Source organism: Bos taurus, chromosome 8 (assembly GCF_002263795.3).
Source record: "Bos taurus isolate L1 Dominette 01449 registration number 42190680 breed Hereford chromosome 8, ARS-UCD2.0, whole genome shotgun sequence".
Classification (NCBI taxonomy): Eukaryota; Metazoa; Chordata; class Mammalia; order Artiodactyla; family Bovidae; genus Bos; species Bos taurus.
The window spans coordinates 85556278-85577020 of NC_037335.1; the positions used below are offsets into that span (position 1 = coordinate 85556278).

Below are 20743 nucleotides of genomic sequence, written 5' to 3' on the forward strand. Positions count from 1 at the left end.
GAGACAAGTGTGGAGTGTGGGAAAGAGGCATGGACAGAAGTGGTAAATAAAATAATAGGTGGGATCCACATGAACTAAAATCAGTGTCGGATTCTGACTTAAACCTGCCACCAGATGCAGCTGTATAACTGAAGTACATCAGCTCATTTGCCACAGCTTAATTGTCCCTTGCTGCTCACTAATAGGGTTTTGGCATGAGTCTGCAAGCAATTGATTTATTATGGCCTCTGTGCAGTCAAACCTCTCTGCTAATGATAGTCTGTGTTTGTAGCTGCTCCCCAGCACTAGCATCACCACCTTGGATCATCAGGTATTGGCTTCTCATAAGGAGCATGCGATGTAGATCCCTCGCATGTGCAGTTCACAGTAGGGTTCTCGCTCCTATGGGAATCTAATGCCGCCACTGGTCTGACAGGAGGCAGAGCTCAGGCAGTAATGTGAACAATAAGCAGCAGCTGTAAATACTGATAAAGTTTCTCTCACTCACCTGCCACTTACCTCCTGCTATGTGACTTGTTCCTAACAGGCCACAGACTGTCTGGTTTGTGGCCTGGGGTTGGGAAACCCTACTTTAAAAAGAAGAAAATCCTGTTATTTGTGACAGCATGGATGAAACTGACACAGATTATATTAAGTGAAATAAGCCAGATACAGAAAGACAAATACAAATACTGCATCAGTTCAGTTCAGTCGCTCAGTCGTGTCCAACTCTTTGTGATCCCATGAATTGCAGCACGCCAGGCCTCCCTGTCCATCACCAACTCCCGGAGTTCACTCAGACTCACGTCCATCGAGTCAGTGATGCCATCCAGCCATCTCATCCTCTGTCATTCCCTTCTCTTCCTGCCCCCAATCCCTCCCAGCATCAGAGTCTTTTCCAGTGAGTCAACTCTTCACATGAGGTGGCCAAAGTATTGGAGTTTCAGCTTTAGCATCATTCCTTCCAAAGAAATCCCAGGGCTGATCTCCTTCAGAATGGACTGGTTGGATCTCCTTGCAGTCCAAGGGACTCTCAAGAGTCTTTTCCAACACCACAGTTCAAAAGCATCAATTCTTTGGCACTCAGCCTTCTTCACAGTCCAACTCTCACATCCATACATGACCACTGGAAAAACCATAGCCTTGACTAGAGGGACCTTTGTTGGCAAAGTAATGTCTCTGCTTTTGAATATGCTATCTAGGTTGGTCATAACTTTCCTTCCAAGGAGTAAGCGTCTTTTAATTTCATGGCTGCAGTCACCATCTGCAGTGATTTTGGGGCCCCAAAAAATAAAGTCTGACACTTTCCAATCCCATGAAGTGATGGGACCGGATGCCATGATCTTCGTTTTCTGAATGTTGAGCTTTAAGCCAACTTTTTCACTCTCCACTTTTACTTTCATCAAGAGGCTTTTTAGTTCCTCTTCACTTTCTGCCATAAGGGTGGTGTCATCTGCATATCTGAGGTTATTGATATTTCTCTGGGCAATCTTGATTCCAGCTTGTGTTTCTTCAAGTCCAGCGTTTCTCATGATGTACTCTGCATATAAGTTAAATAAGCAGGGTGACAATAGACAGCCTTGACATACTCCTTTTCCTATTTGGAACCAGTCTGTTGTTCCATGTCCAATTCTAACTGTTGCTTCCTGAACTGCATACAGATTTCTCAAGAGGCAGGTCAGGTGGCATGATATCACTTTAATATGGAATACAAAACAGTCATAAGAAGTGGAGTGCAGGATGGTAGTTGACAGGAGATAGGGGGTGGCAATATGGGCAGGTATTGATCAAGAAGTACAAAGTTTTAGAAAAAAAGAATAGGTTCTAAAAATCTATTGTACAATGAATGGTAAACAATACTGTATCGTATACTTATAATTTTCTAAGACAGTAGATCTTAAATGTTTGCACCAAAAATAAAGAAATGGTGACTATATGAGATTAATTGGCTTGATTGTGACAATTATTTTAAAAATGTATGTGTACATCAAAACATCAAGTTGTGTGTCTTAGATATATATATTTATTTGTCTGTTATACCTCACAACAAGTCCATTATTAAGGAGATCAGCCCTGGGATTTCTTTGGAAGGAATGATGCTAAAGCTGAAACTCCAGTACTTTGGCCATCTCATGTGAACAGCTGACTCATTGGAAAAGACTCTGATGCTTGGAGGGATTGGGGGCAGGAAGAGAAGGGTACGACAGACGATGAGATGGCTGGATGGCATCACTGACTCGATGCACATGAGTTTAAGTGAACTCCGGGAGTTGGTGATGGACAGGGAGGCCTGGCGTGCTGTGATTCATGGGGTCACAAAGAGTCGGACATGACTGAGCAACTGAACTGAACTGGACTGAAAGATAGGAATAAAAAAGAAATGAGGTACTGATTTATCCTGTTATTACAGGATGAACACTGAAAATTATGCTGGGAAAGAAGTCAGACATAAACAGTCACATACTATGTAATTACATTTATTGATATATGAAATATCCAAATAGATGTATTTGCATAGACAGAAAACAGATTGGTGATTGCCCAGATGTTAGGTGAAAGAAGGAACAGAGTGTAACTGCTCTATGAGCAGGTTTCCTCTAAGGCAATAAAAATGGTTTTGAACTAGAAAAAAGTAAGGATTACACAACACTGTGAGGAGAAGGCAATGGCACCCCACTCCAGTACTCTTGCCTGGAAAATCCCATGGACGGAGGAGCCTGGTAGGCTGCAGTCCATGGGGTCGCTAAGAGTCGGGCATGACTGAGCGAGTTCACTTTCACTTTTCACTTTCATACATTGGAGAAGGAAATGGCAACCCACTCCAGTGTTCTTGCCTGGAGAATCCCAGGGACGGTGGAGCCTGATGGGCTGCCGTCTATGGGGTCGCACAGAGTCAGACACGACTGAAGCGACTTAGCAGCAGCAGCACACAACACTGTGAATGTACTTGAAGCCATTTAACAAGTTAAAATGGTTGATTTAATCAGTCAAATAATAAACCCTCTCCTCAAGTTACTTTTAGTTTACTGTGTCAATGCAAGTTTTAGTATGAATTATATCTTTAAAGAAAAAACCAGCCTCATTTCACTCCAAATAGAAGATGGCAGAGTAGGAGGATGTGGAGTTTGTGTCTCCTCACAACTACAACATGAATGCATCGGAGCAATTCTCACAGAGCACCTATTAGGCGCTAGAGTGGGGACCTCAAGCACCTAAGGGAGTGGGAGGAATCCCTGCACAACCAGCTAGGACATGGCGGGGAAAGAGGGGGAAGAAAAGTGGAGGCAAGACAGGATCGGTGCCCCTGAGTGGTGCTGGGGAGGAAGAGAGGCTCCCACACCCAGAGGGGCCTTCTCACAGCAAGGGGGTCAGCAGGGAGGGAGAGGGACTCTGGCGGAGTTGTGGGGATCAGAGCGGAACATGGAAAGTGGCTCCCCCAGACTGCTCAGGCCCCAGTGAGACTGCCAGGGTCCTGGGCCTGAGCCCCACCCCTGTCAGGGCCTCTTCTGGCCCAGAGTGAGAAAACTCACTCAGAGACCAAGGACTTGGCCAGCACTCCTATCCCAGGGGCATTATCACCACCATGCGTGGTCTTGGAGCGGTCACACTGAATGCCTACCACTTGCTCAATATCGTATTTGATTTTACAGAGAAATAATAATCACATTAACATCCCTATTGCAGAAGGTATTCTTGTGACTTTGATAGTGAGCTTGCATTTAAAGAGCATTTTTAAAGTAAATCTTCCGAAATGTGATTATGAATATGTGAATGTTTTTGATCTTGTACATTCAATAATATGAAACTACGATGACTTAAGTAGTATGATTAAGGTAGGAAAAAATATTTCCTTTCTCCCTAAAAATGTGTCAGAATAATTTGGGTTATAAAAGCCTGGAATCATAAAGGCTGATGGTAAAAAACATGTGATTGGGATAGCGCTAATTAGGTACTTTCAGAAATATTTTTCTTTCTTCTTTCTGAAGTATTTTAAGCTACAGAGAAGCTTGTTAACTATAATAGGGCTCATTGAAGGCAGATTATTCAGAAATGAGCAGGGCCCTGCCTGCCCTCAAATGCATGTGTAGGAGAGATGCTCTCAGTTCAAGCCAGGCTCTCTGTGCCCTGAAATATGGCTAAAGCTTCACAGTGCTTTGAAGACAACTTATGAGGAGAGGAGTGTGTGCAAGAAAGCAACAGAGCATGGCTCTTAGGGACGATCACATTTCAGGGGCCAAATAGTCTGGATTTGGCCTGGTCCCCAGTCCTGAGCAAGTTTGGAAACATCACAGAGTCTCTCAAATAATATGTTGTTAAGAAGTCTTTAAATTCTTATTTTATATTTATTTTTAGTTGGAGGATAATTGCTTTACAATATTATGTTGGCTTCTGTTATACAGAGTGAAGTAAGTCAAACAGAGCAAAACAAATTTCACATGTTAGCACATATATATGGAATATATAACGTAGAAAAATTGTACTGATGAACCTATATGAGGGGCTGGAATAGAGATGAGACACAGAGAACAGACTTTGGACACAGTGGGGTAAGGAGAGGGTGGGGCATATTGGGAGAGTAGCACTGACGTATTTACACTACCATATGTAACATAGCCAGTGGGAAGTTGTTCTGTAGGCACAGGGAGCTCAACCTGGTGCTCTGTGAAGTCTTTCAATTCTATACCAGCTCTGTAATTCTTTATTTACATTGTTTAATCAGTTTGCCACAATTTATTGTGTGACCTTTTGCAATCCTCATTAGGTTTCAGTAGCTTTGAACTTTTCACTTACCTTGACATCAGAGCTCTACAAAGTTGTCTAATTAATGAAAAAGTCCATATAGTATGATAGCAGGTATCTTAAGAGACTGCCTTTCTATCTTAATGTTATTCATCGATTACTAAACTTATCTACCTGTGGTTAACCTTGTCAACGGTAGCAAATATTATTTAGCAGAAAATAATGTTTCTAATGGAGAAGGAAATCTCAACCCACTCCGGTACTCTTGCCTGGAGAATTCCATGGATGGAGGAGCCTGGTATGCTACATACAGTCCATGGGGTTGCAAAGAGTCGGACACGACTGAGCGACTTCACTTTCTTTCTTTCTATAGTTCCTTTTGGAGAAGGAAATGGCAACGCACTCCAGTGTTCTTGCCTGGAGAATCCCATGGGCAGAGGGGCCTGGTGGGCTATGGTCTATGGGGTTGCAAAGAGTTTGATACGACTGAGCAACTAACACACACACACACACAATGTTTCTAATACAGTGCTTCAAAAATTACATTAAATTTCCACCTTATACCTTAAATTTATACCTTAAGGTATAATTTATACCTTAAATTAAATTAAGGTATAGTCTCCTGGTATAATTATTTAAAAATATTTATTTATTTGGCTTTATTGGGTCTTAGTTGTGGCACACAAGATCCCTGTTACATCATGCAGGATCTTTCATTATGGTACATGGACTCTAGCTGTGGTATGAGGGCTCAGTAGTTGTGGAGCACAGGTTTAATTGCTCCTCGAATGAGGGATCTTAGATACCCAGCCAGGGGTTGACCCCAAGTCCCTGCATTGCAAGGTAAATTCTTAACCACTCGACCACCATGGAAGTCCCCTTATATATATATATATATATATATATATATATATATATATATATATATTCTGTTATTATTGAGCTTGAGCAAGGCCTCATGTCCTCCACCTGCATTTTTTTTTCTGTAAAAAAAAAAAAAAGCTTGAGCTAAATAATAAGTTTAATCAGAGAAGTGAGAAAATGCAGAAACAAAGGAAAGTAATAAAAAAAAAGGATCCAAAATAACTATAGTTATAGTTATAAAAACTAATCCAAATTAACTATAGTCAGTAACTATAGTCAGTCAAGGACCTTTAGTTTCTTCTCAAGGGCCATAGATAATACTCTGAGCCATATCCTGTGAGCTGTCTTATAAATACTGAAACCACTACCAGGTAGAAGAAGTCAGCTACATGATGACCAGACTGTGGCCATTACATAAGCTGCCACATTTCCAAGAATTGGCCTGAAGGAAACGGGAACAAACTGATGCTGTAACTGAAGATTAACTGCTCTTAAAATAATCAAGATGACTCTGGTCAGACAACCACATGACAAATTTGAAGATGACTGTCAGAGCTGACTGTGCTGTTTCTGCTTGTAGCCCCCTGCCTCTGTCTATGAAAGCTGTTGTCTACAGGTTGTCTGTGGGTGGGGATGCCAGCCTTCAGACAGGAGTCCACCTTCTCCTACCCCTCTCCCCCAACCCCCACCCTGGTTGCTGGCATCCAAAACAGAGCAAACTTTCCTTCACACTCATGTTGCACCTTTATTGGCTTTTGAATGGAGCTGGACCCCACTTTCAGTTGCATTATGTTACCAATGATAAAATGACTGCCTCAAAGTTGAAGTTGTCTTGAATGGTTGAGCACTCTCAAAAAAAAAAAAACAAAAAAAAAAACCCATGCTTCTATATAGATTTTTTTCTTATTCGAGCACAGTATTTTTTAATGATTTGTTTTGGAATAATTGTAGATAGACAGGAAGTTGCAAAATTAGGACAGAAAGGCCCCAGGTAATCTTCATCTAGTTTTCCTAATTGGTTACATTTTATGTAACAATAAGACACTATTAAAGCTAGGAGACTGATATTGGGACAATATATGTGTGTGGTTTATAACATGTGTATTTAATAACATGTGCAGCCACCACTATGGCTTCCCTGGTGCTCAGTGGTAAAGAATCCATCTGCCAATGTAGTAGACGTGGGTTTGATCCCTGAGTCAAAAAGATTCCCTGTAGTAGGAAATGGCATCCCGACTTCAGTGTTCTCGCTTGGGAAATCTCATGGATGGAGGAACCTGGTGGGCTACACTCCATGGTGTTGCCAAGAGTCAGGCATGACTGAGCACATGATAAAGTCAACAAATAGAGTAACTCAATGAGGAACTACAAATTATAAAAAAAGGAAACAAATATAAATTCTGGAATTCAAAACTACAAAATAATTGAAATGGAAAATTGACTAGGGGTTCAACAGTGCATTTGAGATGGTAGAATAAAGAATCCATAAATTTGAAGATGGATTAATAGAAATCAATGTAAAAAACAAAGAGAAAAGATTGAGGAAAAATGAGCTATGGGACCCATTAAGCACACTAGCAAACATGGAAACAATCTCAAAAAGCAGGGAGAGAAAGAGGAAGAAGAAAAAATACTTGGAGACATGACTGAAGTCTTACCAAATCTGATGGAAAACATTAATCTACAGACTCAATGTTTATGTCTAGTAAAATGAAAGCAAAAAGATACATCTAAGACACATCCTGGTCAAAGTGTGGAAAAACCAAGGTAAACTCTTGGAGCAAGAGAAAAACTGTTCTCCATATACAAGAGAACCACAGTAAAATTAAACACTGACAATCAGAAAGAGTAGAGGGAAGGCTGTGTGATGACATATTCAAAGAGCTGAAAGAAAAATATTGTCAACCTAGGATGGCATGTCTAGAAAATCTATCCTTCAAAAAAAGAAGGAAAAATACAAATATTCCCAGATAAAAAAAGAGCTGGAGAATTCGAAGCTAGCAGTCCTACTTATAAATACTACTGAAGAAAGCTTTTTGAACTGAAAAAGAAAAAAAGAAGGTTGATTCTTAGATTTGAAAATGCTGGATTAGGCTTCCCTGATAGCTCTGGTAAAGAATCTGCCTACCAGTGCATGGGATACAGATTCGATCCCTGCTCCAGGAAGATCCCACATACCATGGATCAACTAAGCCCATGACAACCTATTAACCCTGTTCTCTAGAGCCCAGGAACCACGACTACTGAGCCCACACAATGAAACTGAAACCTGAGTGCCCTACAGCCTGTGCTCCACCACAAGAGAAGCCACCACAATGAGACACCTGTGCAATGCAACTAGAGAGCGGCCCCTACCTGCTGCAGCTAGAGAAAAGCCCACGCAGGAACAAAGACTCAGCACAGACAAAAATGAATAAGCAAGTAAAGAAAATTATTAGAAAAAAGAAAATGATAGCTTGATTTATTAAAGGATATGTGTATGTCCTTAAGGGCTTCCCTGGTGGCCCAGAGGTTAAAGCATCTGCCTGCAATGTGGGAGACCTGGGTTCGATCCCTGGGTCAGGAAGATCCCCTGGAGAAGGAAATGGCAACCCACTCCAGTATTCTTGCCTGGAGAATCCCATGGACAGAGGAGCTTGGTGGGCTACAGTCCATGGGTCGCAAAGAGTCGGACACGACTGAGCGACTTCACTTTCACTTTCACTTTGATGAAGACTGCCAGGTTTATATGTGTGTGTTTTAAAAATCTTGAGGAAGGAAATGGCAATCCACTCCAGTGTTCTTGCCTGGAGAAACCCAGGGATGGGGGAGCCTGGTGGGCTGCCGTCTATGGGGTCACACAGAGTCGGACACGACTGAAGCGACTTAGCAGCAGCACGTGTATATCAGTAGAGAATGTTCCAAAAGTTTTTGTGGACTTTATTAATTTTAGAAATAAGGATGTTGGAAATGTATGAAAAATTTATTTGAAAGCTTAACTATTTTAATTTATTTTATACTTCATAGCTTTGTAAATTTCAAGTATTTTTTTGGTTTAATTTTTAAGTTCCTTTGGCTGAATATAGTGAAGATTAAAAAAAATTTAATGTTTTCAAAATTCACACGGCTGAAGAAGTATGATTTAGATCCATACCAGAAATGGATACCAGAAGTAGAAGATATTAAGAAGAGGTGGCCAGAATACACAGAAGAACTATACAAAAAAGATCTTCATGACCCAGATAACCACAATGGTGTGATCACTCACCTAGAGCCAGATATCCTGGAATTCGAAGTCAAGTGGGCCTTAGGAAGCATCGCTATGAAGAAAGTTAGTGGAGATGATGGAATTCCAGTTGAGCTATTTCAAATCCTGAAAGATGATGCTGTGAAAGTGCTGCACTCAATATGCCAGCATATTTGGAAAACTCAGCAGTGGCCACAGGACTGGAAAAGGTCAGTTTTCTTTTTTTTTTTTTAATTTTATTTTATTTTTAAACTTTACAATATTGTATTAGTTTTGCCAAATATCGAAATGAATCCGCCACAGGTATACATGTGTTCCCCATCCTGAACCCTCCTCCCTCCTCCCTCCCCATACCATCCCTCTGGGTCGTCCCAGTGCACCAGCCCCAAGCATCCAGCATCGTGCATCAAACCTGGACTGGTGCCTCGTTTCATATATGGTATTATACACGTTTCAATGCCATTCTCCCAAATCTTCCCACCCTCTCCCTCTCCCGTAGAGTCCATAAGACCAAACCCAAGGAAAGGCAATGCCAAAGAATGTTCAAACTACCACACAACTGCACTCATCTCACACACTAGCAAAGTAATGCTCAAAATTCTCCAAGCCAGGCTTCAACAGCACATGAACTGTGAACTTCCAGATGTTCAAGCTGGATTTAGGAAAGGCAAAGGAACCAGAGATCAAATTGCCAACATCCACTGGATCATGGAAAAAGCAAGAGAGTTCCAGAAAAACATCTATTTCTGCTTTATTGACTATGCCAAAACCTTTAACTGTGTGGATCACAACAAACTGGGGAAAATTCTTCAAGAGATAGGAATACCAGACCGCCTGACCTGCCCCCTGAGAAATCTGTATGCAGGTCAAGAAGCAATAGTTAGAACCAGACATGGAACAACAGACTGGTTCCAAATTGGGAAAGGAGTACGTCAAGGCTGTATATTGTCACCCTGCTTATTTAACTTATATGCAGAGTACATCATGTGAAATGCTGAGCTGGATGAAGCACAAGCTGGAATCAAGATTGCAGGGAGAAATATCAATAACCTCAGATATGCAGATGACACCACCCTTATGGTGACTGCAGCCATGAAATTAAAATACTTTTACTTCTTGGAAGAAAAATTATCACCAAACTAGACAGCATATTAAAAAGTACTGACAAAGGTCTGTCTAGTCAAAGCTATGATTTTTCCAGTAGTCATGTATGGATGTGAGAGTTGGACTATAAATATAAAGAAAGCTGAGTGCTGAAGAATTGATGCTTTTGAACTGTGTTGTTGGAGAAGACTCTTGAGAGTCCTTGGACTGCAGGGAGATCCAACCAGTCAATCCTAAAGGAAATCAGTCCTGAGTAGTCATTGGAAGGACTGATGCTGAAGCTGAAGCTCCAATACTTTGGCTACCTGATGCAAAGAACTGACTCATTTGAAAAGACCCTGATGCTTGGAAAGATTGAAGGCAGGAGGAGAAGGGGACAACAGAGGATGAGATGGTTGGATGGCATAACCAACTCGATGGACATGAGTTTGAGCAAGCTCCAGAAGTTGGTGATGGGCAGGGAAGCCTGGCATGCTGCAGTCCATGGGGTCGCAAAAGTTGGACATGACTGAGCGACTGAACTGGCCTGAACTGAAAGAAGTATGATAGAAATTTAAGTTCTATGTCTGGGTTGATGCAAAGCACTAATATTACCATGTGGAAAATTTGGAGTTACAAACAAGGGCATCCTGAGAGTAAAAATATCTGGGAACCCTGTCTGAGTTCTAGATGGGATGAACTGACACTTGACTAAAATCTCTGCCTAACAGGATGAGAAGGTAGGATGGGAAGGCTCAGAGAAGGCAGATAAATAAAGCTGAAAGTCTCAATGTTTGGGGAGGGACCAGGATCCAGCCTCCTCCTCTATCACTCCCTCCTCACCTTCAGGAGCCCTTTGTGACCAGACCACAGCTCTATGATGTGGGCCTAGGACTTAAGTCCTCAAGTGGACACCCTGTGCTCAGTTGCCTGAGGGCAGCAGTGTGATATAGATGATGGAGAGTTTTCTCTTTTCTCTGAAAAGCACTTTTGATATTTGGCTGAACTCCTGTTCCACTTACTGGGTGACTGATACCATCCTTGCCTTTCTATTTGGACTGGGGCTCTTTTTCCTGTTCCTTCCCTATCTGGAAAATAATCCATCCTTTCCACCTCCCAGGAAACATGGAGACATAAAGGTAAGGAACCCTTGGCACAGCTTCACAAGCACATGGTTCTCTCTTCTATTATTATTTTCACTTTTCTGAATCAATAGAGAGACCCCTGAGATGGGAAAGAATATGACATCTATTCTCTAGGAAGTATACAACATCATCCCTCTAGGGACAAACCAGGCTGGGAAGGGGATACAGTGAACACTAGGATTTCTAGCCAAAAGGTCTCAGACCAGTTGCGCAGGTGTGGTAGAGGGATCCAGGGCAAGTCCCAAACACAACGACCAGGGGCTGAGGATTGGATACTGAGTTTACTCTAAGCCAGAAGACAGACTCCTGAGCACCAGTTTATCCCCCATGAACAGGTATCTTGGATGAGGGCTGATCTGAGGGCAGTGCTGAGGCTCTGAGAGCCTCAGAGATGGGGCTGGAGTAGGGCCCTGGACTTGGGAAGCAGAGACCTACCTGATGGAGCTCAAATTCACCAGTGGGTCTGAGAATGCGTGTTTCTTGAGTAGAGGAACAGTGACAAAGGAACCACGGTGAATCTCACATTGAAAATCCTTCTTTATGTTCTTCAAAAAAATTATTCTTATTCCCTTTAAAAATGAGTAAAAGGAAAGAAAAAACAAACAAACAAAAAACACAAACACAAAGAAAAAACACAAACTCTGCTAGTTAAATGTATAAAGTCACATTATGTATGGACACTGAGTGTCTGATGCTGGTCTAGAAAGGGGAAAGTGAGAATGGGGTCCCAGGTCCTCACTTTTTCTGTCTCTCAGCCTCAAACTGAGCCAAGGAGAAGAAGGAGGAGTCGGAAGAAAAATGCAGCTGTGAAAGGTAGGTTATGCCATTCAGCCCTGTGTGCCCTGGGTGTTAGCCCCCACCCTCTCTGGCCCTGAAGGCCCAGCTCAATGGGTTCTGAGGAGACCAGTGGCCGGGCCCGCCCCTCAGGAAACAGAACCCCCATGGAGCTCCTGAGGAGCAGAGCAGAACACAGATCCTTCCCAGATTCCATGTGCAGAATGAAGCTGTGAGGGTCCTGAAAATGGGTGTGGCCCAGCAGGGCTGTGTGGGCTGCGTTGGACCAATAGCACCTGGATTGGGAGGTGGGACCTCCAGGTCCAAGTGTGGACATGTTAACTTTGCTCAGATTCATCTGTGAGGTGACCCCTGCCCATTCTCCTCCACTCAGGGGTTGTGAGGGCAGCAGGAGGCAATGGATGTGGAAGCACTTTGTCAATGATAAACCCTTTCCTGAGGTTCACCATCACTGTCACGGACCCTTAGACAGCCTTGGACCCTGCTGCCTGGACTCCAGTCTCCCAGTGGTGTCCCTTTAAAGGAGGGGTCAGCCTCCTTTAAGACCCCTAGGCTGCTGCCTTCACCACCATAACCCACTCTGCTGATTTTCAGCTTGCAGAGATTGCCAGAAAGAATTGGAAGAGGTACGGGACCTGACTTCACTTCTGCAAACGTAATGACTCTTCCCCTTCTCTCCTGGGTTCTTATTCCTCCCAGATCCTATGGTGGATCCCAGGGCTACAGGCAGTCTGGGGCTGAGCTGGGAGGGGGAGTCCTAGGGTGGGGGTTTGGCAAAAACCCTGGTGTGAGGGACAGCAGGGGCCAGGGAAGGCTGTGGGCTGCAAGCGCCCACCCTTGCCTGGCCTGCCCAGTCCTCCTGGCCCTAGGGGCTCCTGGCTGCAGCTTGTGCCTCCTGTCTCCTGCAGACACCTGGGGAGGTTCCCTGAAAAGGGCAACTTTCATCAACTCTCCTCTCAAGATGCCCCTGGGAAGGTGAGCAAAGCAGCACCTGCTGGAGCCCACCAGCCACACAGGGAAGAGACTGCTCCCACCGTGTCCCCGGCTCCTCTGACTGAGCAGCCTCTACCTCAGGCCTCCACCCTTTCTTCAGATTCAGTTCCCTCCTCATTTTCTGTTCACTCAGATTCCTCCTTGAGTGCTTCTCAAATACCAGAGCCTTTCCTTCCCCTGGACAGCCTTTCACCCCAGCCACTGGCTGTTTCTCCTACACCGCCATGCTCTCCTGATGCAGTGGCCTGCCCTGCACCTCCGACAGCCTCCTCTGTCCCACAGCCACCAGCCGCCATGCTGAATCTCAGTCAGGGTGAATCTGTGGCACTCCCATTGGGCACCGTCTCACACAGGTCATCTCTACCCTCCCCATGGAGACCAGCCATCTCAGGCCTACTCCATTCAAGCTGCCCCCTTTCAGGCCTGTCTTGGTGGCAGGGGGCTGAAAAAACCTGGAGTTCCTCAACTGTGACACACTTTGAGTCCCAGCAAGAACACCTTTCCAGTCACCCAGCGGAGGCCTCGTTTTGGGGAGACCTCACAAACAGACAGGTGGAGCCTGGTAGCCTCTCTTTTGTGAACCCAGATGTCCAGAAGCTGCTGGAGATACTAATCACCAAGAGAGTAGAATTAAAGATTTGGAAGAAGAAAGGAAAGGAGGTGGAGGCAAGCTTTTGGATCATAAAAGGCAAACCAGAACAACTGCTTGGTCCCGAGAGGGCCCCATATGCTGGCACTTTGGGGGACCATCTACAGAAGACATGCAGCCACCTCTTCTGGGGTCTCCCTTTTCTGCACAGTGAGTCTCTGGTGGCTACTGTCACAGTACCTGGGTCCCCTTTAGAGTTACACCCTATCTTATTTAACAAATGCTCTAAGACCAAACCACTCCAAATTCCAGCCAAAGCAACATCACAGCTGTCATTGGCCCAGCCCTTGACCTCCACTGTGGCCCAGGTACAACCCAGACCCTTGATTCCAACCATGGCCCAGTTTCAACCACCACCTCAGGGTCACATGGAGACCCAGGCCCAACACTTACCCTTGACTTCAATCCTGCCCCAATATCAGCCACAACCTCGGGTTTACTTGGAGACTCAGACCCAACCCCTACCCTTGACTCCAACTATGCCCCATTGTCAAGCACAAACTCGGGCTCACATTCAGACCCAGGCCCAACCCCAACCCTTGTCTACAACCATACCCCAATGTCAACCATCATCTTGGGCTTACATGAAGACCAAGGTCCAACCCCTACCCTTGACTCCAACTATGCCCCATTGTCAAGCACAAACTCAGGCTCACATTCAGACCCAGGCCCAACCCCGACCCTTGTCTACAACCATACCCCAATGTCAACCATCATCTCGGGCTCGCGTGGAGATTCAGACCCGACCCCTACCCTTGACTCCAACTATGCCCCATTGTCAAGCACAAACTCGGGCTCACATTAAGACCCAGGCCCAACCCCAACCCTTGTCTACAACCATACCCCAATGTCAACCATCACCTCGGGCTCACATGGAAACCCAGGTTCAACCCCTACCCTTGACTCCAATCATGCCCCAATGTCAACCGTCACCTAGGTTTCAGTTAGAGACCGCTGCTCATATCTCACCATCTCTTCCAATCCAACCATCTTCTTCTAAACCACAGATTAGGTACGGTGAAGTATCTCATGCAACAGTCCAAAGTAAGGGACAAACTTCTGTCCCAAATGCAATTCAAAACCTGGAACATCACTTTTTGATAAAGCAATTAGAAAGTAGGAAAATTATACCCTCTTTGGTTAAAAGATATCAGCATGTCTTTAGTCAAGTCACCCACAACCATTCCCAGGAGAGCAGGCCTTCCCAGGCCCACATCTCTGTCGCCACCCCTTTTGGGGATTTGATCAGGCCTGAGGTTTGGGAGAAACTGGAGCACCACCTTTCTAAAAGGTTCATGCAGCAACAGAGTGACCTGCCCTGCAGAATCCAAGCTTCTCAGAAAGTTATGCAGCTTCAGGGCGAATTCCCAAAGCTTTGTGAGGTACAGGCTAAGAAGGGGCCCTCAATACCCTCTGCAGTTCTAGACAAAAGCAGCCAGGACACACAGAAGATGAGGTCCAGATCCTCAGCAAGGATCCCACCAGAGAAGGACCTTTGCCAGGATATAGAACAAAGTGTGGGGAAGATCGTAAAAGACCTGTACGTGATCTCAGCCAACACCACAGTGACGGTTCCAAGAGTGAAGCCTGAGTCACAAAGAGAGTTGAGCCCAGACAGGAAGCATCCAGAAGATTTGGGAGTCCTTATGGGCATGAACACTAAGCAGATTCAAGAGAGTCCAATCCCTGTGGGTGTCCATTGTTTGAGACTTGCTGCCAACCGCATCGTAGACCTTTCTGGAGAGTCAAAGGCTTATCAAGAAACAGAAAATCTAGATTCCTCTCAGAATGGGGAAGCCTCCATGAACACCTTCCATGAGTCTCTTGTCCTGAGTCCTTGTGTCCGACAGGAGTTGGAAGCATATATACTAAAATTTCGGGTGACGCATATGTGGGGCTTACTCCTCAAGGTCTTCAAGTTCATACTTAGCTTGAATTTGAGAAAGGCCCACCGCATACCCCTTCCAGGATCCACCTTGAAAGCTACTTGTGAATCTGGGGACCACTCAAAAGCCCAGTCTACAAAGATCTTTGGAAAGCCTCCTCAGCCCCAAGCTGGAAAGAGAATGATAACAGCTGAGGCAGCTTCCCCCATGGTGACTGCCTTCTCCACTCCCTCATGGACCAGCGAGGAAACCCAGGGAGTCATGGGAGGACCCCTGCCTGGTGGCATCCTTAAGCCCTCAGAGGTCCCTCTGACTAGACAGGGAGACAAGCCACCTTCTCAGACACCTATGTACACCTTTGTGGGCAGAATCTGGCACAATGAATGTATCATGGGGGCTGACAAAGGCAGTCTGGAGCCTTTGAGCAGTCCAAGTCCAGCAATGGTCAGGAATGTGCCACAGGAGGAAGCTGGGGAATGGGCTTTCCCAGACTCCTACTCTAGCGTGACAGTAGTGGAACTTGATGAAAGGTCCCAATCTCCCATGGAACAAGAAGCCATAGAGGGGGACTCTGGTTGGAAAAGTACTTTTGAACCTTGTTTGCTGATCAAATCACAAAGTAATAATATGGATTTGAGGAGATCACAGTCTCAAAAATTCAATAAATGCTTCTCATTTAATACAAAGTCTGTTGCCTCAAGTCTAGATCTACACTTTGATGCACAGTTTCGTAAGCTTGAGTGCCAAGGTTTTACAGATGGGCAGAAACAGGCTCAAGGCCAGGCCGTTGGCATGCTCCTTCAAGACTGTGAAACTGGGGCCACTGGCACGCTTCTCAAAAACTGTCGCTCAGATATGTTCATTGCTGCAAACAACTTGGCTTCTCAGGAATCCCTGTCCTGTTCCCAGACCTTGTCCAGTGGAGGCACGACCAATTCCCAGATGCTCTATGATGCTTCATCAACTGGAGGGAGCAGCCAGGGGCAGCAGGAAGTCCTAAGATGGCAGCCCCAACGTACGTGCCAGAGCAAGAAGTTTGTCCCCACTGATGGGAGAGGGAATTACAGAAGGTCCAAACTAGGACAGCGTAAAAAAAGATTGGCAGAATGGAGGGCCTACCAGGCCCGCAGGATGAACCACTCTGGCCAGAAAAAGGAATCAGCAGAGTCACTAAGCAAGTCCCGCCAGTTTACCTTGAAGAAAGGACAGGTTCCTTTAGAAAGCCACTTCAGAATATGGATTAAGCAGCTTCTGCAGTGGATTTTCCCCAATAAAAGCAAAAGACCAGAAGAGCACCTGCAACAAGGCAAGCCTGCAGCAGCCACTACAGGCTACAGTAGCCACTATAGCAGCCACCAGACCCAGGAACCAGTCCAAAGTAGATTGACAACGGAGGGCAGGGCTGCTGAGGCTCAGGTTCTCATGACAGCTGTTGGAAAGATCCTAAAGGAGAAGATGGTGTTACACTATAGACCTCATGCCTCGGAGTTACATTGGTGCCAAGGAGAACTCTGGGCCCCATTCGGTCCACGTTACTGCTACCATAGGTTTTCCTCCTACAAAGAGCAAAGGAGAGTGGTGGGAGATACATCCTGCCATCACCAGGCTACCCCCATGGGCCACAGCTGTTCTAAAAACAGTGAGTGGACCAGTGCCAGGGGCATCAAATGGGCTGTCCTACCTAGGGAGCCAGGTCCCCCTCTAGGCAGAGCTTGCCAGCATAGATCAGGAGTGACAAGTGTCTCCAGCCATAGCCTCCACTGTCCAAGGCACTGTCTTTTTCAGAAATAAACCTCTTCTGGTCAATCAGAACAGGCTTGTCACAGCTTTCCTGGTAGGAAATCTCTTCTCCAAGAAAAAAAAAATGCATACCATTCAGATAAAAATTTTTTCTCTCATGTTAGCACATCATCCATGTGCTAATGGCTTCTTCCTACCACAAATTTTATTGCTTCCTGAAATAATTATTGTTTCTCATGAGAAGGGGTAGCCTGTCTATGCCATTGAGGGAAGGAAAGGGATCAGGGTCCACTCTTCCCAGGTGCCAGCTTTATCTTCCAGATGGGACAGGGACATGGAGGGAGGGTGACCCCAATGTGGATGCTCACCCTCACCCCGGTTCCCTCACTGCACCTTCAGTTTCCATAAAACCAGCATTATGGAAACAAGTGACAGCATTCAGCACATGCCAAGGTGAACGAAACCTAAAGACCTCCTCCTTCTCAGGATCCAGCTCAGTCCTCTCTCCATCTCTCTCTCTACCTTGAACTTGTGCAGCTGTAGGGGAGGGCTTGGCGGAGGCTGAAATTCCCCTCAGGCTCCAGAAAGTGTCAGAGATAAGTTCACATGTCAGAATAAGAGAGGAATTTGGGGGCAGTGCTGGCCCTGAGTCCAGGGTGTGAGAAACCTCTTCCCCATGTTATGGGGGGATAGATGACACTGCCCTGAAATCCCCTTCTTTCCTGGAAGGAGCTGGGATTGAGATTGGCCAGGAGTGTCACCCTCCCTCTGCCCTTCTTTTACCCTGGAGCTGTGGTGAGGACAAAGATCATACGTTCCCAGCTCTGAGGGAGTGTGGTGGGGAGCGTGCACGCTCCTGAGGGTTCATCCACCCCTGCCCTGGAGGAGAGGACAACCCTGCTCACAGGACCCACCTCCCCTGGGGGGAGGGAAGGAGTGTCACTGTGTGTGCAGTCACCTCACAGTCTGGGGGTGGGACACTGTGCCCCTAGGGTGGATAGAGAGGTAGGAGGCTGGTGGCAGAGATGCCCATAGTGTGCAGTGTATCGCTGATCCTGCTCACAGTGCCAATTCTTTTGCTGTTCACACTGTTTATTGAACCCAGGGTAGGCAAAGCTTGAGCTAAGAGGTTGGAAGAAGACTCGAGGAGCCATAGGGACTGCAGACACGTTTATTCTCTCCTGGCTGGAATGGAAGCCATAACACAGCCTCTCTCCTGGCAGCTGTAGTGGCAGCCATAACATAACAGTAACATTGCCATAACATAACTTGATATAACATAACCATGATACCACTCCAGTGGAGCTCCAGTACAGCAGCATCCAGGGCTTGCAGTGAAGCTCATACTGGTGTACCACACACACCCTCATGTAACATAACCACGGTGTCACTCTAGTCTAGCCCTTGTACAGTAGCATCCAGCGTGTTCATGGTAAAGCTCATATGAGTGTACTGCACAAAGCAGCCCATGACTAAGCAAGTACCTCATGATGTGCATGCTCAGGGCTGTAAGTGATCTCAGCCATTATATAACCATGCAAAGTCATTGTTTATAGAACATGGGGTAAGAGGGCATGAGAGCATGGGGTGAGAGAACCTGATTGGTACCATCTTGTTAATTTCCCCACATGCAGTGATCAAAGAGCCCTGGCATTCTATCACTGCCTACAGGCCCGGAGGAAAGAAGTTAGGAGCCTGGTGGCTCCTGGTGGCCCCACCCGAGTCTCCCCCTACTCTAGCTCCCGGAGCCCAGACAGAGGGAGAACATGTGGAGCTCCTCCACAGAGGGCCAGGCTCCCAGAGGCAGTGGAGCCTCCGGGAAGGGAAGCTTCACTTCTCCACAAGTATAAATTATCAGCTTTCACAAGATCGGAAGCTTGGGACAGACTCGTGGTCTGTGACCTCTCCTACATGTGTGCCCCAAGGAGGCTTCCAGGGGAGAGGTGGGACTCAACAGGCCCAGGGACCATGCAAGGGTCATAGGAAGTCTCACCTGCTATCAGCCTTGCTCACCCCAGAGCCCGGAGAGGGAAGAGGCCAGCAGACAGGATGTGTCACCATTGGGTGGAAAGTGACTTGTAGGTAGAAGGGTGCCATCAGCTTACTTCCTTGGGCCTGTCCACACGGGAAAGTGGGGAGACAGGAGCAGTTCCCTAGAGCTCCTGTCATGACTGTGTCACAGTCATTCCTGCGATGGAGAGACCTGCTCCAGGAGAGGCCCCTGATCCTTGAGACAGCAGGAATGGCCCTGCACTTATGCCTGTCAGGACCCCAACATGTGGGACCTGGACCTAAGGTGTGGGGATCATTGGGAACAGGCCTACTTGTGCTCTGGTTTCTCCCAGAAGCCAGGTCCTGCCTCTGGGTCCCATCCTTTAGGGAGAGCACAGCAGTGGGGACTTAGCCAGTGCCTGAGGGAGGGGCTGGGACCCAGGCTACAGAATGCTGCTTCCAACGCTGGAGCTCAGGAGACAGTCCAGAGTTCCCCAGCATGGACCTTGTCTGGCTGCTGCTGGGTCCTCTCATGGGCACCAAAACATGAGGGCTGGGTGTTGCGGGAGCTGGACCCCCAAGGCACTTGTCCAGAGAAGTGACACAGAAGGAACACAGAAGAGCAAAAAACAACCAGGGGCAAGTCCCTTCACACTTCTGCTGTTTTAGGGGAAGAAAGGCGACCAGTGGAGGTCCCCCCACTAAGAGTCCCCACATTGACCCCACACGGGGACCTCCCACGTACCCACTCTGAGAAATCTCACCCAGAAACTTCTCAGCTCATCCCACAGAGACCTCTCTGAGGCCTCCCCCACACACCTCACAAGTGTTCTTTAGGCCCTGAGTATCCACCCCTGACAGGTCCTTCATGGTAGGTCTGATGTCACTCAACAAACTGGCAGCACAGAAGAAGGCCCATCAACTGTTCCCTGACACCCCTTCCCCAAACTCTAAGACATCCAGGCATTGTGAGCATTTCCCCAGATGGGCTTCTCTGCCTGGAGAAATCATGCTCATGACTTTTGACCTTTTGTGACCACTGCCTCTGAATAGAAAAGTTGCAGCAGACCTGCAAGTCTTTCCGCAGATCTTCATCAGCTAGAGCTCTACCCCAAGGCTTGTTGTTGTTGTTGTCTAGTCACTAAGTCATGTCCGACTCTTTGCAACCCCATGTACTACAACCTGCCAGGCTCCTCTGTCCATGGGATTTCCCAGGCAAGAATACTGGAATGGGTTGCCATTTCCTTCTCCAGGGGATCTTCCTGATCCAGGAACTGAAACCAAGTCTCCTGCATTGACAGTCACTGAGCCACCACAGAAGCCTGCCCCACTGCTTAGTGAATCACAGATTTTAAATATGAATAAAATGCTGTCAAACTCCAATGAGAGAAAGTATCTTAGTCACTTCCAGGCAGATGGGGTCAATATATATGTATATACATATTATTTCTTGGGATATCTGAACTGAATTTGGCAGATTTCCTTACTTGGAAACAAGGTAAAGACTTGCACCAAATGGGCTCTAGGATTAAAATAAACCAACAAAGCATGTGGAGTCTCACACCTCCAAGGGGGCTGTGCGACTAACACAATATAACAGCTGTGTCAGGCTTGAGTTTTGTTGTATTTTTAAATGAAACAGGCTAAAGAT

General features: G+C 46.1%; 1 protein-coding gene across 3 annotated transcripts; it reads left to right on the forward strand.

The window, feature by feature from the left end:
- The first annotated feature begins 6688 nt into the window (after nt 1-6688).
- On the forward strand, nt 6689-20475 carry LOC101907893 (spermatogenesis-associated protein 31E1-like). 3 transcript variants are annotated; one of them, XM_024996285.2, is made up of 4 exons: nt 6689-9018; nt 11793-11850; nt 12427-12487; nt 12741-20475. In XM_024996285.2, the coding sequence occupies exons 1-4, from the start codon at nt 8971-8973 to the stop codon at nt 17149-17151; spliced, it is 4578 nt and encodes a 1525-aa protein (XP_024852053.1). In that variant the 5' UTR covers nt 6689-8970; the 3' UTR covers nt 17152-20475. The 3 variants fall into 3 exon arrangements, with proteins under 3 accessions (XP_024852053.1, XP_024852054.1, XP_024852052.1); XM_024996286.2 differs by lacking the exon at nt 6689-9018 and adding an exon at nt 9040-11031 and having other exon boundaries at nt 12427-12458; nt 12741-12781; XM_024996284.2 differs by lacking the exon at nt 6689-9018 and adding an exon at nt 9090-11031.
- The last annotated feature ends 268 nt before the right edge of the window (nt 20476-20743 follow it).

Excerpts from the sequence above, each read along its gene's own strand:
- LOC101907893 (XM_024996284.2), top strand. The coding sequence starts at position 10,846 with ATGATGGAGAGTTTTCTCTTTTCTCTGAAAAGCACTTTTGATATTTGG. Across the intron at positions 11,851-12,426 it reads GAAAAATGCAGCTGTGAAAG|CTTGCAGAGATTGCCAGAAA; the intron begins GTAGGTTATGCC and ends GCTGATTTTCAG. Across the intron at positions 12,488-12,740 it reads CTGACTTCACTTCTGCAAAC|ACACCTGGGGAGGTTCCCTG; the intron begins GTAATGACTCTT and ends TGTCTCCTGCAG.